We start from the raw sequence: 14426 nt of genomic DNA, 5'->3' as shown, positions 1-14426 counted from the left end.
TGTAGTTAACGAATCAGTTAATAATTATTTCTAGAAGGGCAGATTTCAGGACTGCACTTATTCCTATATGTAAACATGTTGGGGAATTTTGTCCACTTTGGGGAAAAGATGATGGCGCATTTACTAAACTGCTTACACAAACCAAATCATCTACTCTTAAATGGTGTTTTAAGTGAAATTAGTATTTTGAGCAAAATAATGCAGGAATCCAATTCAATGCCCTTACAAGCACCAAAAGAAGAAAGGATAACACAAGATCAGTGTTATGTTAAAAATTTTTGAGTCTTGGGGCGCCTGGGTGGCTCAGTCATTAAGCGTCTGCCTTTGGCTCAGGTCATGATCCCAGGGTCCTCGGATAGAGCCCTGTGTTGGACTCCCTGCTCAGTGGGAGGCCTGCTTCTCCCTCTCCCACTCCCCCTGCTTGTGTTCCCTCTCTCGCTGTGTCTCTCTCTGTCAAATAAATAAATAAAATCTTTAAAAAAAAATTTTTTTTTTTGAGTCTTGGTGGCGAGCATGCTATTCTCTATAGGTTGATGTGTGTGTGAAAATTTCTAACAGTAAAAAGTTTTTAAAATAGCACCTTAATGTCTACCACCAAACATCCTCAATTTCCCCCCAATCTCTTAAATAATTAATTATTTGGTTCCTGAAGTTTAATTACTGAAAAAAAAAAAGAATCCCTGGGTTCACAGGGAGCTCAGAGTTCATGTTGTATAGCCCCCTGTGGATATAAGAGCCCTGCCCAAATCCCTAGATCTAGATCACCAGGTCTCCACTTGATTACCTCCTACAATGGAGAGCTTCCCACCTAATATCTCACAGTCTCCAAAGGTACCTTAAGGCGATCAGAATCAAAATCACATACACACAGCCACACACTCACACAGTCACTTACACACACTCTCTCATACACACACAAATACTCACACCCTAAACCGGCTGGTCTGACGATTCTTCAAGCCTCAGTCTCTGAAACTGTGAACCACTGTGAACACCTCCAAAGCCTCTACCTTCCACAGGGGCTTCAGAAAACCCAGCCTCCTTCCTTGGCCAGTCTCTGCTCTCCAGGGGCCCTTCGCTCCACCCTGCTCCTCTGTGGCTAGCACCCAACAGAGAGCCTGGGGAAGGAACAGCAGCAGCAGGAAGAACAATTTGGATGCAAAACAGGTTTGGGGAAGTGATGCCTGATGGGAGGAGCAGTGATTTGGCAAGAGGGGAACCATGCCTATGAGAGTTCAGAATCTGGTGAGTGTCCACAGTGCCTGGGTGTCTGCTGTCACAGAAAAATTTCACCAAAGTTAAACAGGCACAGGAGACTTTATTCAAGACTATGGCAGGGGCGCCTGGGTGGCTCAGTCGGTTAAGCAACCGACTCTTGATCTTGGCTCAGGTCTTGATCTCACACTGGGTGTGGAGCTACTTAAAACAAAACAAAACAAAAACTTATGACAATAGCGGAGAGACTCCACCAAAACAAAATAGGGAAAGGTTTTTAAGCCCTGAATGGGCTAGTGGAACAGTGCTGGTCGGTGATAGGAGAGAGGCTGGTCCATGGGCTGTGTCCAGCACACTGAGCTATTTCTGAGTTTGCGAGTGTTTTTCTCTGCGATAAGGCCATCTGTATTTGCTAATTGTCCCTTATTCAAGTTCGGCTCCTACCCTCCCACAGAGCCTGAGAAGGGGGGCGGGGGTGCTATCTTCTTCAATGATGACTTTTCAAAGGGATGGCTTGCAGGTCCCTGAGAAAGACATTCCAGGGTTGCAAAACTACTAAGAGGCTGGGAGATTTACCTACATTTCAAAGAGACAGAGAAAGAATATGCAATGCCAAGTTTTCTAAAACAAATGCCTTAAGGAAAGGGAGGTCAGGGGGCTGCAGTCAGGAAGAAAGCTGTGTAAAATTTAATCAAGCTCGGGGGACCATTAAGGCCATCCTGGTCACTGCCATTATGTCAACTCTGTCCCATCCATCTGTGGGTCTATGACCCTAGGTCTCTGCACATGCCTGGTGCCCACCCTGCACAGCACAGTGAGGGCTGTGATCGCAGGGGGCAGCTCCACCAAGGGGCAGAAGTGAGGCAGGTCAGGAGGTGCTGACTTGGGGTCTCTGCCCCAGCTCCAGCTGCCTGCAGGGGCATCCGTCTGCATGTCCCCACAGCCCTGTGTCTGAGTGTCCACATGGATCTGTGTCCTCGGGGGATTCCGTGTCCCTCTGCTTGTCTGCCTGTGTCTCTATCTCCTCCAATTTTTTTTATTCATTCATTTACTAATCTAATAAACATTTATTAAAGGCATGTCCTGTTCATCAGGGTGTCCCCCTTCATGTCTGGGTTTGTCTGGGTGTCTACATTTACATCTGTCCACACTGCGAGTGACTGTCTTTCTGCATCCCATGTGTAACTGCCTCTCCATCTGTCTGTCTGTCTGTCTCTGCTTCTCTGTACATTCATTGGTTCATTCATTCATACAACATTGCAAACATCCCTGAGGCCTCTGAGGAGTTCTCAGCCTGATAGGGGAGACAGACAGCAGTCCAACCCAGGGTGACCATGGCTGGAGACAGGGAGGTGCCTGAGGCTGAGAGTGGGTGGATGAGTGGGGGAGATCGGGATCAGAAGAGGCTTCTAGGAGGAGGTGATGTTTGTGTCTCTGGGTCCGGAGACATGGCCCCAGCATTGGAGGGGGTGTGTGTGTGTGTGTGTGTGTGTGTTTATGCATAATGTGTGTTCCAGTAGAGAAAGAGAAGAGAAATCAAGACAGCCTGCAAATAACAAATCCCCCAAATTAAGGATTATAGGCCTCTAGCTCCCTCTTCCTTCAGACCCAGAAATCCAGACCCCAATCCCTCTCCCTCCTCAGCACCAAGGACTCATCATGGCCCCATCATGATTACCTAGGAGGAAACCAGGAAGGGCGGGGGTGGAGGAATCCGGAGCAGGCTGGAGAGCCGGGATGCCTGGGGCTCAGCAGGGAGAACCAGCCAGACAGAAATCAGATCAGGAGGAGCTGTCCTCGGGGTCTCAGCTCAGCTCCACAAACTGGCAATGGGAGTCCCCAGCACCATCCTGCTCTGCCTCTTTGGGGCTGTGTTCTGCGTGACAGGTACCCAGACTTCTGAGCCCAGTGTTAAGAAATGGGGAGGGGGTTGGATTTCTGGGTCTGAGGGAGGAAGGACTGAGGGGGCCTGGACTCCTGAGTCTGAGGGAGGAGGCGGCTGGGAGTCTGGGCTCCTCGGTCTGAGGGAGGAGGGGCTGGGGGTCTGGACTCCTGGGTCTGAAGGAGGAGGGGGCTGGGGGCCTGGACTCCTGGGTCTGAGGGAGGAGGCGGCTGGGAGTTTGGACTCTTGGGTCTGAGGGAGGAGAGGCTGGGGGCCTGGACTCCTGGGTCTTGGTGGAGGAGCCGACTGGAGACTGTGTCCTCATGTGTCTTCTCCTCTGTTCTCCCATCAGTCATCTTCTCTGACGTCTCTATCCGCCCCCCCCTCCACTGCAACCTCTCATCCTCCTTGCCCATGCCCCTGTTCAAGGGTACTTCTGGGGAACCCTGGGGGTCTTTCCAGAACTGGCAGAGAACTTTGGCCTCACCCTCAGGCAACCTCTTCCCCCAGTTTGGGAAAAGACAGAGACATACTCATATCAGGACCGAAGTGGCTGCAAAGATGGGAGCAGAGCGGGGAGAGGAAGCTAAGCCCGAGCCCAACCCACTGTGTGTGTGGTCATCCACGGAAGAGAGTTCGATTTCTGTGTGTGTCCATGTAGGCATGCCCGGTGGGTCTCTGTGCATGTGTTTCTCTCTACCAGATTTCACATGTGAACAAGTGTTTGAACAAACGCTTCGGGGTCTGTTTTTCTCTGAGTTTCACTTTCTTTGTAGAAGAGATGTGTGTATAATTTTGCATATCTGTGTCTCTCTTTGTGTTCGTGCATCCCTGTGACTGGTAGGCCTATATTTATCTCTGTGCACACGTGTCTGGGTACTGAAGTGTGTCTATCTCTCTGTGTATCTGTGCCCCATGTCTCTCTGTGTCTTGGATCTGTCTATGGTTTAAAATTCTATGGTTTTGTGGATCTTTTTTTGTATCTCTAACTTTGCATAATTGTGGTCTCTCATTTTATTTGTGTGTCTATGATTCTTGAGGCCATATTTGTCTCTCTCTGGGTATGACTTCCTATGTCCCTGGGTCTCTCTGCGTGTTGTTTTTGTTTCTGTATCCACACATTTTTCTGTCTGTTGGTATGATCTTGCATGTGTCTTGGCTGGGAGAGTTTCCATTGGAGGGTCTGGGTGGTACTTATTTTATATTTGAATATAGAACTCTGCATGAATGCTCAGGATATTCTGTGCCTGTGTGTGAGATTTGCATGAGCCTGTGTCAATTTTGTTATTTTGTGTTTATGTCAGTAGTTCAAGTGTTTTGTGTGTGTGTCGCCGGGGCTGGCTGTGTGTGTACATTTGTAGTACAAGATTGCACATCCCATTACCTGTGCTGGAGTCTGTTTTCTACCCGTGGCCTTTTAGTGCTACTGGACATCCTGAGTTTAGTTGGAAGAGGGACAGGCAGAGCAGGAGTGAATCACTTCCTCCTTTATCTAATCTTAGAGGGCTTCCTGGAAGAGGGTGGAGATCCTGAATAGCTGGGGGAGGGAAACTGGACTGGCAGGTGCACAGAGGCCATTACTCTGCCAGGAGGTAGACACTGCCATGACCAGCCACAGCAGTGGTCTCGAGGTACAGTGGTATGGGCTGCGCACTGCATCGGGGGCCTGCCTAGCCTGACATGAAGGCCTGAATCCTAGCGTGCCTAGTTCTGTCTAGGCAGCAAGGCCTGGCTCCCCTCAGAGCAGAGCAGCCTGGCTGGTGAGACTGTCATTTGCTAGGGGGAGCTCGGGGGAGTTCCTGGAACAGGCTTATCCCCCCGCCACACACACACACACATCCACCCGGCTTCTCTCCTCAGCGTCCCAGGCCCGACAATGCTACAACTTTCAACACATCTACTTTGGGCCCTTTGACCTCAGCAGCATGAAATTCCACAATGTCTCCTGTCCCCATGGATGCTCTGAGGCTGTCTTGTCCCTGGACACTGGTGAGGGACAGAAAGTGGCAGGAAAAGGAGAAGCCTGTGCAGAAGACAAAGGGGTGGGGGCAGAGACGGGGATGAGAGATTAGGGAGGGAGGGGGCAGAGGGGAAGAGCCCTGCCACTTCAAGGGGTTGGGGGGATTGGGGAGAAGAGAAGGGCAGAGCTAAGGACAGAGAGCGGAGGTGGAGGACACGAGGAGGAAAAAGGGGAGGGAGAAGGACCGGGGAGGATGAGGGGCGTGAGGTAGGGCAGGAGACCCTGGGAGACTGTGGGGGGGGGGAGGGGGATAACAGAGTGGGGAGGGGGTGGGAAGGGATTGGTGAGGGGAGGAGGAGTAGGGGGAGTAGGGGAAGCGGAGTTTGCAGGGAGAGAGGGAGGAAAGAGAAGGGCAGCAGGGACAGGCGAGGTGAGTGCCAGAGAAGAGCGGAGGAGGAGGGAGAGACTGGAGACTAGAGAGGCCGAGCGGGGAGGTAAGAAGGAAAGGAGGAAGGAGGCTGGGACGAGGCAACGCACCAGGTCCCGGTCCCCTCCCGCCCCCAGGGTACCGCGCCTCAGTGACCATGGTACAGAAAGGCTGCTGGACAGGCCCGCCTACCGGCCGAATGCTGTCCAACGACCACGCGCTGCCGCCCGACTACTCGGTGGTGCGCGGCTGCGCGACTGACTTGTGCAACGCCGACCTCATGACCCACGACTCCATCCCCAATTTGAGCCCGGGTGAGCGGGAGGGCGGGGCTGGCCGGGGTGGGCTGGGAGGGGCCCCCCGCCGGACAGGGAAGGGGCGTGGCCTCCACTGGGCGCCTCCTCCATCGTGCAAGGATTCAGACCTTCACGTCAGTCAGGCCAGGTGGGCGCCCCGATGCAGTGCGCAGCCCACACGACCGTACCTCGCAACCATTACCTGAGTGTGCGTCTACGCTCTCTTGCCAGCGCCCAACCCGCCGACTCTCAGCGGCTTGCAGTGCTACGCCTGCTTGGGGATCCACCCGGAGGACTGCACCCCGGAGAAGTCTCGACAGGTCCACTGTCACCAGGACCAAAGTGTCTGCTTCCAGGGCAATGGCCAAATGACCGTCGGTGAGGGGCTGGGAGCGGGGCAGAGCCTGGGCAAAGGGTGTGAAGGCAGGGCCTGAGGGTAGAGGCACCGGACAGGCCTGACAGGGAGACACGGCTCCGGTCTGAAGGAGGAGGCGTGGCTGGGAGGGAAGAGCCATGGCTGTCCTTTGAGGGAGAAGCATGGCCCTGGTCTGAGGAAAGAGGCATGGCTCTGGTCTGAGACAGGAGGCAGAGCCCTGGTCTGGAAGGAAAAGGCATGGCCTGGTCTGAAGGAGGAAGCCATGTCCCTGCTCTGAGGGAGGAGGCAGGACTGTAGTCTGAGGAGAGAGACCGGAAGTAAGTCTGAGGACCCAGTCGTGGCCCCAGCCTCTGAGGTGGAGGTTCAGGTACAGCTGCCTCCCTCAGTTCTGACCCCTCCTCACTGCCCCACCCCCCCAGGCAATTTCTCAGTCCCCGTGTACATCAGAACCTGCCATCGGCCCTCCTGCACCATCAAGGGCACCTCCAGCCCCTGGACAAACATCGACCTGCAGGGCTCCTGCTGTGAGGGGCACCTCTGCAATAGGGACTCCGTGACCCAGCCCTTCACCACTGCCTCGGGCACCGCCCCTTCCCAGGCGCCCTTCCTCATGGTCCCCCTGCTGGTGGGCACTCTGGGAGGACCCCTTGTGCCCCTCTCTTAGACAGCCCCTCCGGCCTTTTTATGAGCAGGATGCTGGGGGCCGGCACGCACCCGCTTCTAGAAACTTCAGCCTCTGTAATGTGGCTCACTGGGAAATGATGTCACACAAGAGTTGCACTCCTGTCTCTCTCTGCCACCCCCCCCCCACCCCTGCCACTTCCCTACCCCTGCCCTGCCCATACCCGACCAGCAGGCCTGGGAGAAATTGGGAAACGTCCCCATCCTCCCAGGGTGGGGAGACACAGCCACATCCTGGCCCACATGAAGAGCAATCCTGACACCAGGGAGGCCCGGGCACCCCACAACCCACTTTCCTCCCTCTAGAGCCAGCATGGAGCTACAAGAAGGTCTTTATTTGTATCATCATGAGAGGTTTGAGAGGCAGCATATCCTAGGAGCTAGGAGCACAAACTCTGGAGCCAGCCTGCACGGGTTCAAATCCCAGCTCTACCATCTAGCCTGTGGCTAGTTACTCAACCTCTCTGCACCTGTTTCCTCACCTATAAGGCAGAGGTGAAAATAAAACCTACACTAATGACAAGCTCTACTTCGCAGTGGTTGTGTTCAGAATTTAATGAGAGGAACATGGACTACCTGGGACGCAACAGCCACCCAACGTGAGTTGGGCTATTATCCCAATGCCCGTGAGCAAATGAGAGGTGAGGGCACGTGCTCGCTCCCATGTATCTAGTGAATGGAGAGCCGGGAGTGTGACTCCCAGCCCCATCAACCGCTAGGCAATTCTACATCCCAAACACACAGGTGTTGATGAATTGGACAGAAAGGCACTTGAGGCAAAGCTGAACCGGGAAAAATTCTCCAACCTGTGGAGATTGAGGGAGACATCCTGGAAGAAGTGAATCTTATGCCAACTCCTTAAGGATAAAGAGGTCTTAGCAAAGAGAAGCAGGAGGAAGGGCATTCCAGGTGGAGGAGACAGCCTGGACACAGATCCAGAGGTTGGGAGGGACACAGGGCAGGCAGAGGTGTATACAGAAACATGGGATGTCCTCTTGTCCACGTCCACTTTTACAAGGTCCTTTCACATCCTGTCCCCCACTTGATCCTCCCGATGATCCTGAGAGGCACACAAGAAAGGTAGTTGCATCCCCATTGGGCAGACAAGTTGCCCAAGACATAGTGAGAGGCAGTGATTTTCAGAGTAAGTGGCAGAGCAAGGATGGATCCCCACATCTTCTAACTTCCTTAATGAAGAGGAAGTCATCTCAGAGATGCTCCTACCTTCCTGTGAGGTCAAGGGGAGAAGCGTTCTAGATGTCTACACATCCTGACATAGAAGGAGAAGCTGAATGTTAATACCCATTCATTCATCACATTTACTGAGCACCTACCATATCCAGGCACTGACCTAGTTTCTAGGCATACAGCAGCGAACAAAACAGGCAAAAGTCCCGGCCTTCAAGAAACTAACTCTTTTTTTTTAAGATTTTATTTATTTATTTGACAGAGAGAGAGAGCACAAGCAGGGGGAGCTGCAGAGGGAGAGGGAGAGAGAGAAGCATACTCCCCACTGAGCAGGGAGCCTGACGTGGGGCTCGATCCCAGGACCCCGGGATCATGACCCAAGCCAAAGGCAGACGCTTAACCGACTGAGCCACCCAGGCACCCCAAGAAACTGACCTTTCTAGTATGGGAAGCAGACTTTGGATTTTATTGCAAATGTGATTTGAAGCTGGGATGGTCGGTCTGATGTGTCCACTTGGCTAGGCTACAATCTCAGTTAGTCACTCAAACACTATTCTCAGTGTAAGTACGAAGGTATTTTGTAGATGTAGATATTATAGTCCGTGGTCAGGTGACTATGAATAAGGGAGATTATCCAAGATCATCTGGGTGGGCCTGGGTCAGCCAGCTGAAAACGCCTTAAAAGCAGAGCTGAGGCTTGCCTGAAAAAGAAATCCACCTATGGACAGCATCTTCAGCCTGTGCTCAAGAGTTCCAGCCTGCCTCTTCTTACAGCCAGCCCTATGGATTTTGAACTCGCCTGGCCAGCCCACGCAATCACATAAGCCTTGCCATAAATCTCTTATCTTAATATATATCTCCAGCTAGTTCTGTTTTTCTGGTTGATCCCATACTGATACAGAATCCATTGGAGAATTTATAGCAGGGAGCTGCCATGTTTCACATAAATATATATCATATAATAGTATATGTATAGTATATTATTATATCTTATGTGGTGTGTACATAATTTTATGTATTATAACATACATATATAATTATATGTATACGTAATCACAGATAATATATAACTTTTTCAATGAAACATAAAACACATACCGTAAAATGCACAACGTGCCATTTTTCCATATGTATACACCTGAATAACCTCCACTAGATCAAGATATAGAACATTTCTGGTCCCTGTCCCTAAAGCCTCCCACGTAGCCCTTCACAGGCACTTCCCACCCTGGAGGGAGCCATTTCTCTGACTTTTATCATACATCAATTTTGCCTAATATTGAACGTCATATAAATGGAGTCACAGCGTGTCCTCTTGTGTACATGCTTTACATTTTAGAGATCCCTGTGTCTGGGGCACCTGGGTGGCTCAGTTGGTTAAGGGTCTGCCTTCGGCTCAGGTCATGATCTCTGGGATCGAGCCCTGCATCAGGCTCCTTGCTTAGCGGGAGTCTTGCTTCTCCCTCTCCCTTTGCCCCTCTCTCAGCTCGTGTTCTCTCTCTCTCTCCCTCTCTCTCTCTCTCAAATGTTATTTATTTATTTGAGAGAGAGATAGACAAAGAGAGAAAAGGAACACAAGCAGGGGGAGTGGGAGAGGGAGAAGCAGGCTTCCCACTGAGCCTGGAGCCCAATGGATTTTGTTGGTAGAGCTGACAGGACTTGATACATTGGCTGATGAGTGTGAGGTAAAGAAAAGACTCCAAAGTTTTGGCCTGAGGAACGGGGGAAATGGTGGTGCCATTTACCAAAGAGAGGGACAGATGGAAGTGAGTGAGAATCAACAGTTGGATGTTCGACATCTGGAATTTTTTTCTGTTTACACTAAGAGCACTTCCATTTGCACAGGGCCCTTCCTTGGGACACAGAATATATGGGTATACCCGGGTGTATTTCCCCAACAGACATAAGTTTATATATTTCCTCCAAAAGACATATCCTAGAATGTTCCCAGCTGGACAGTTCATAATAACCACAAACTGGAAACAGCTCAAATAATTATCAACAGTAGCATGGATAAATTAATTGTGGCCTCATCACATAGTGGAATGCTATTTAGCAATGAGAATGCAGTCTGCACCTACATGCAACAGCATGGATGAGTCTCACAAACTGCTGAGCAAAAGGACAATACACACAAGAGACCATTCTGCACAATTCCGTTTATACAAGGTTCCCAAGTAGGCAACACTAATGTATACAATTAGAAGTCAGAATACTCAGGGGCACCTGCGTGGCTTAGTTAAGTGTCTGACTCTTGGTTTTGGCTCAGGTCATGATCTCAGGGTCGTGAGATTGAGCCCCGCATCAGGCTCCGTGCTCTGTGTGCAGTCTGCATGAGATTCTCTCCCTCTCTGCCCCTCCCCCCACTCGAGTGTGCGTGTGCTCGCTCACTCTCTCTCTCTCTAAAATAAATAAATAAATAAATACATACATACATAAAATCTTAAAAAAAAAAGTCAGGATACTCAGTGGCTGGAAGAGGGGACAAGAGGATTTCTGGGATCTGGTCCTGTGTTTCTTTTTTTTTTTTTTAAAGATTTTATTTATTTATTTGACAGAGAGAGAGATAGCGAGAGCAGGAACACAAGCAGGGGGAGTGGGAGAGGGAGAAGCAGGCTTCCCGCTGAACAGGGAGCCCGATGTGGGACTCGATCCCAGGACCCCGGGATCATGACCTGAGCCGAAGGCAGACGCTTAACGACTGAGCCACACAGGCGCCCACCTGTGTTTCTTTTTTTTTTTTTTTTTAAAGATTTTATTTATTTATTTAAGACAGAGAGAATGAGAGAGAGAGAGCACATGAGAGGGGGGAGGGTCAGAGGGTGAAGCAGGCTCCCTGCCGAGCAGGGAGCCCGATGCGGGACTCGATCCAGAGACTCCAGGATCATGACCTGAGCCGAAGGCAGTCGCTTAACCAACTGAGCCACCCAGGCGCCCTCACCTGTGTTTCTTGACCCAAGAATTCACCCTGCTCTTTACTGATGATTTGTGTCCTTTCTATATGTATATTATTTTCCATAAAAGGTGGGAAAAATTTTTTAAATGCTTTCTTGGTGCAGAAATGGCAAATGGGGGTGGAGAGAAATAAAACATACCCCCTTTCTTAAAGTTATTTATTTGGTTACAACTAATGAGCAAAGGGATAAAAAAGACTTCAGTTAACCATCTCATGACATGAACCCTTGCATGTTAGGTAATGTGTTAAAAGAAAAGGAGTGACTGATTGAATAGATCCAGGAAATGTGGTCTCTATTGTGTTGGTTGGTTGTGAATTATCCAAATGATGTTTAGTATTGTTACTATCTGTGTTCTGACTGAATGGACTTAAATTTGCACATCATTCATTTTGCCTATCCCTTCACACACATCTCTTTGTCTCCTTGATCTGTGGTCATCTAACCCTTTTTTACTACTCACTGAACAACTAATTATTGCTATTTCCTAACTGCAGTGCCTGAGAAATATCTGGTCTTGATGAGAAGGAAAAGGCAGTGGAGAAGTAGCATGGATGCTATTGACAAAATTTTCATCTATGAATGTCAGGACCACCACCACTACGAATCCTTATATAAAAGAATAAAGGGAAAGAAGAGGCAAGATTAAAAGAAGTTAGTAGATGATAGATAGATGAAAAGATAAAAACGGAAGAAAGGAAGAGAGGAAGGGATAGAGGGGAAAAACAAGTGAAGAAGAAAATACGCGTATCTATAGGAATTGGCAAAGCAGCCGGAGGAAAGGCATCCCAGGTAGGAAGGACAGTACTCACAAAGGCATGGTATGTGTATACAGTGTGAGGAAGGAAGATGAGGATGAAGAGGGTGGCAGGGTCCCCGAAGGGCCTAAATTGTCAGGTGAAGATAAAGTCCCCTGAACTTTTCCCTACAGCTGATGGGGATCCGTGGAAGGGCTTAGAGGAGGGGAAAGGCATGGTGGAAGCCCAGTGATGGGACATTCTCCCTGTGACCATGCAGGGGACAGACCAGGGGGTAGTGAGACTGGAGACAGGGAGAAGAGAAAGGAGGTGGTCTCTCACTTGTGGTCAGGGGGCCAGGGGCCACATAATGTTGAAGGGTCGGAGGGAGAAGGAGAAACTAAGAAAGCACAGTGCATGAGGGCTGTGGGTTAGGAGGAGTAAAGTTCCTTATAAGTGGGGATAGTGGTTTCCTCTGGAAATTGGGAAGGGAATATTGTCATAAAGGGGCACCCAGGAAGATTCTGGGGAGTAGCAATATTCTCTCTGGGTGTCCAGGGTGATTTCATGGGGGTTCACAATATAATTATTTGTCCAAAGTAGACCTCTGAATGTTATGTACTTTCTGCACGTATGGTATATTTCATACAAAAAAAGAATGCCAACAGCAAAGTTAAGGCCAGAGCCCAGGTCTTTGGACTCCCATATTGTGGCTTTTTAATCTTTGATGATAGAGGTCAGAATGGTGACCACCCCTGCTGTGTCAGTTGGGAGAGAGTACAAGAGACCTTGCTGTGACAATGGAGATGCCCTTCGGCTTGCTCAGGTGCTGGTCACACATGTCCATACACACGTAGAGCTGCATCAATCTGTATACTTAAGATTTGCAAACCTTACAATGTGTAAGCCATACCTCAATGAAAAGAAACAAAATTCAAAATACGACATATAATTAAATGATATCATGTCTGGGATTTGCATTAAAATAATAGAGGAAGTGAGGAAGTGGTGAAGGTGAAATGCTATTAGCCATGAGTTGGTAGTTGTTAAGTGGGTGCATGGCGGTTTATTATACTCTTCTTTTCACTTCTGTACGTTTGAAGTTTTCCAAAATAAAAAGTATATACATGAATGTGTGTATACATGAATAGATAAGCACATAAATAGTTAGGACAGATACCTACTGAACACACAGTGGCCCAGGCACTCCCTCCCTTGAGAACTCAAATGTCTCTTCTCTCAGTGATTCAGAAGTTCCAGTGCCTAGATGGATCACACACACATCACTCCTTTCCCAAGATTTGTCTGACCTCTCCAGCGTAATGGAAGTGGGAGCCCTAATCAGCACCAAGGACAGATCTGTAGCACTGGGTCTCAGAACCACAGACAGCAACTTCAACTAATTGGGGTTGGGGGGGCAAAGGACAGGGAAATGAAGAAATGACATCCTTCCCACCTCCAGGACAGTGTGGAACAGGGTAAGAGGGCAGAGTCAAAGGACAGTCAATCAGTACCATTGAATAAGAGCATTCCTTCACAAATATCCATTGGGCATCACCTATTGCCAGGCACTGTTCTGAACACTGGGGATGACAAGATCCCTGTCCCAAACAATTAGACAAACAAGAAAATAGGATTATTTAGATAATCCAAGTGCCATGAAGACAAAGCAATTAAATAGGATACGGGATTCTTTGTGGAGCAGGAGGGGACCATTTTTAAAGAGGTGGTCAAGAAAGAGACTATATTTGAGCAAAGAACAGGATGAAGCAAGAGAATGATTCATGAGGAGATTGGAGGGCAAAGCACTCAGGCAGAGGGACAAGCAAGCACCAACATCCTGAGGCAGGAAAGAGCTTGGCAGGTTTGAGGATCAGCAGGAAGGCCATTGTGGTAGAGCAAAGTAAATGGAGGGGAAAGTGGCAGGAAGGGTTTTGGCAAGATAGGAATAGATATACAGGAGAAAGAGAGAGGAAAGTATGAAAGAGATCAAAAGAGTCAAAGAAGGGGCTCCAGGGGGTGCCTGGGTGGCTCAGTCAGTTAAGCATCCAGCTCTTGATTTCAGCTGAGGTCATGATCTCATCAGGGTCCTGAGATGGAGCCCCCTCCACACTGGCCGTGGAGCTTGCTTAAGATTCTCTCTCTCTCTCTGCCCACCCCCTCTAAAAACAACAAAACAAAACAATAACAACAACACATACACCAGGTCCTGTGTCGAGGACCGTGGATAGTCATCTAATTCTCAAGCATCCCTGTGACATGGGTATCATCCCCATTTTACAGGACATACAGCTAAGATCGCAGAGCTAGATGTGAACACTGGTCCGTCCCTAACCCAGGCTGTATGTGTGTTATATTCCACACAAAAATAGTCAGTGGCCACGGCAAGATTTTAACCAAGGTCTGTGGACTCCCAGATTGTGAGATATAATTATTTAATTATACACTATTTATAATTAAGTTTATAATTTATAATTAAATTGACTTAACAAAATGATATACATAATTTTTTAATGATGTACTACATGTTGGCTAATTGAACTTAATAAAAAAATAATGATATACATAATTTTTAATTGGTGGGGAACAGAGATATATAAAGGACAAAGTAAACAAAAACAGAGAGAAACAAAAAGGAGAAAAGAAAAAGGCATGCACTTGAAGACAAAGACCAGGATATAGAAACTGAGAAGCAAGGCCAGTGAGATAC

General features: G+C 49.0%; 2 protein-coding genes across 10 annotated transcripts in view; one reads left to right on the top strand and one right to left on the bottom strand.

Moving 5' to 3' along the window:
* Window positions 1-14426, bottom strand: part of ZNF283 (zinc finger protein 283) — a 113858-nt gene that overhangs the window by 73515 nt on the left and 25917 nt on the right. The gene's annotated exons all lie outside the window — the stretch shown is intronic.
* Window positions 2961-7360, top strand: LYPD5 (LY6/PLAUR domain containing 5). 3 transcript variants are annotated; one of them, XM_036093646.2, is made up of 5 exons: window positions 2961-3102; window positions 4958-5086; window positions 5622-5798; window positions 6012-6158; window positions 6576-7360. In XM_036093646.2, exons 1-5 carry the CDS (start codon window positions 3045-3047, stop codon window positions 6818-6820), a joined length of 756 nt encoding a protein of 251 aa, XP_035949539.1. In that variant the 5' UTR covers window positions 2961-3044; the 3' UTR covers window positions 6821-7360. The 3 variants fall into 3 exon arrangements, with proteins under 3 accessions (XP_035949539.1, XP_077918752.1, XP_077918751.1); XM_078062626.1 differs by lacking the exon at window positions 2961-3102 and adding an exon at window positions 3263-3767 and having other exon boundaries at window positions 7144-7360; XM_078062625.1 differs by lacking the exon at window positions 2961-3102 and adding an exon at window positions 3631-3767.

This window comes from Halichoerus grypus, chromosome 15 (genome assembly GCF_964656455.1).
Source record: "Halichoerus grypus chromosome 15, mHalGry1.hap1.1, whole genome shotgun sequence".
Taxonomy (NCBI): Eukaryota; Metazoa; Chordata; class Mammalia; order Carnivora; family Phocidae; genus Halichoerus; species Halichoerus grypus.
The sequence above is the reverse complement of the archived record's forward strand: the minus strand, read 5'-3'. Positions and strand labels throughout refer to the sequence as shown.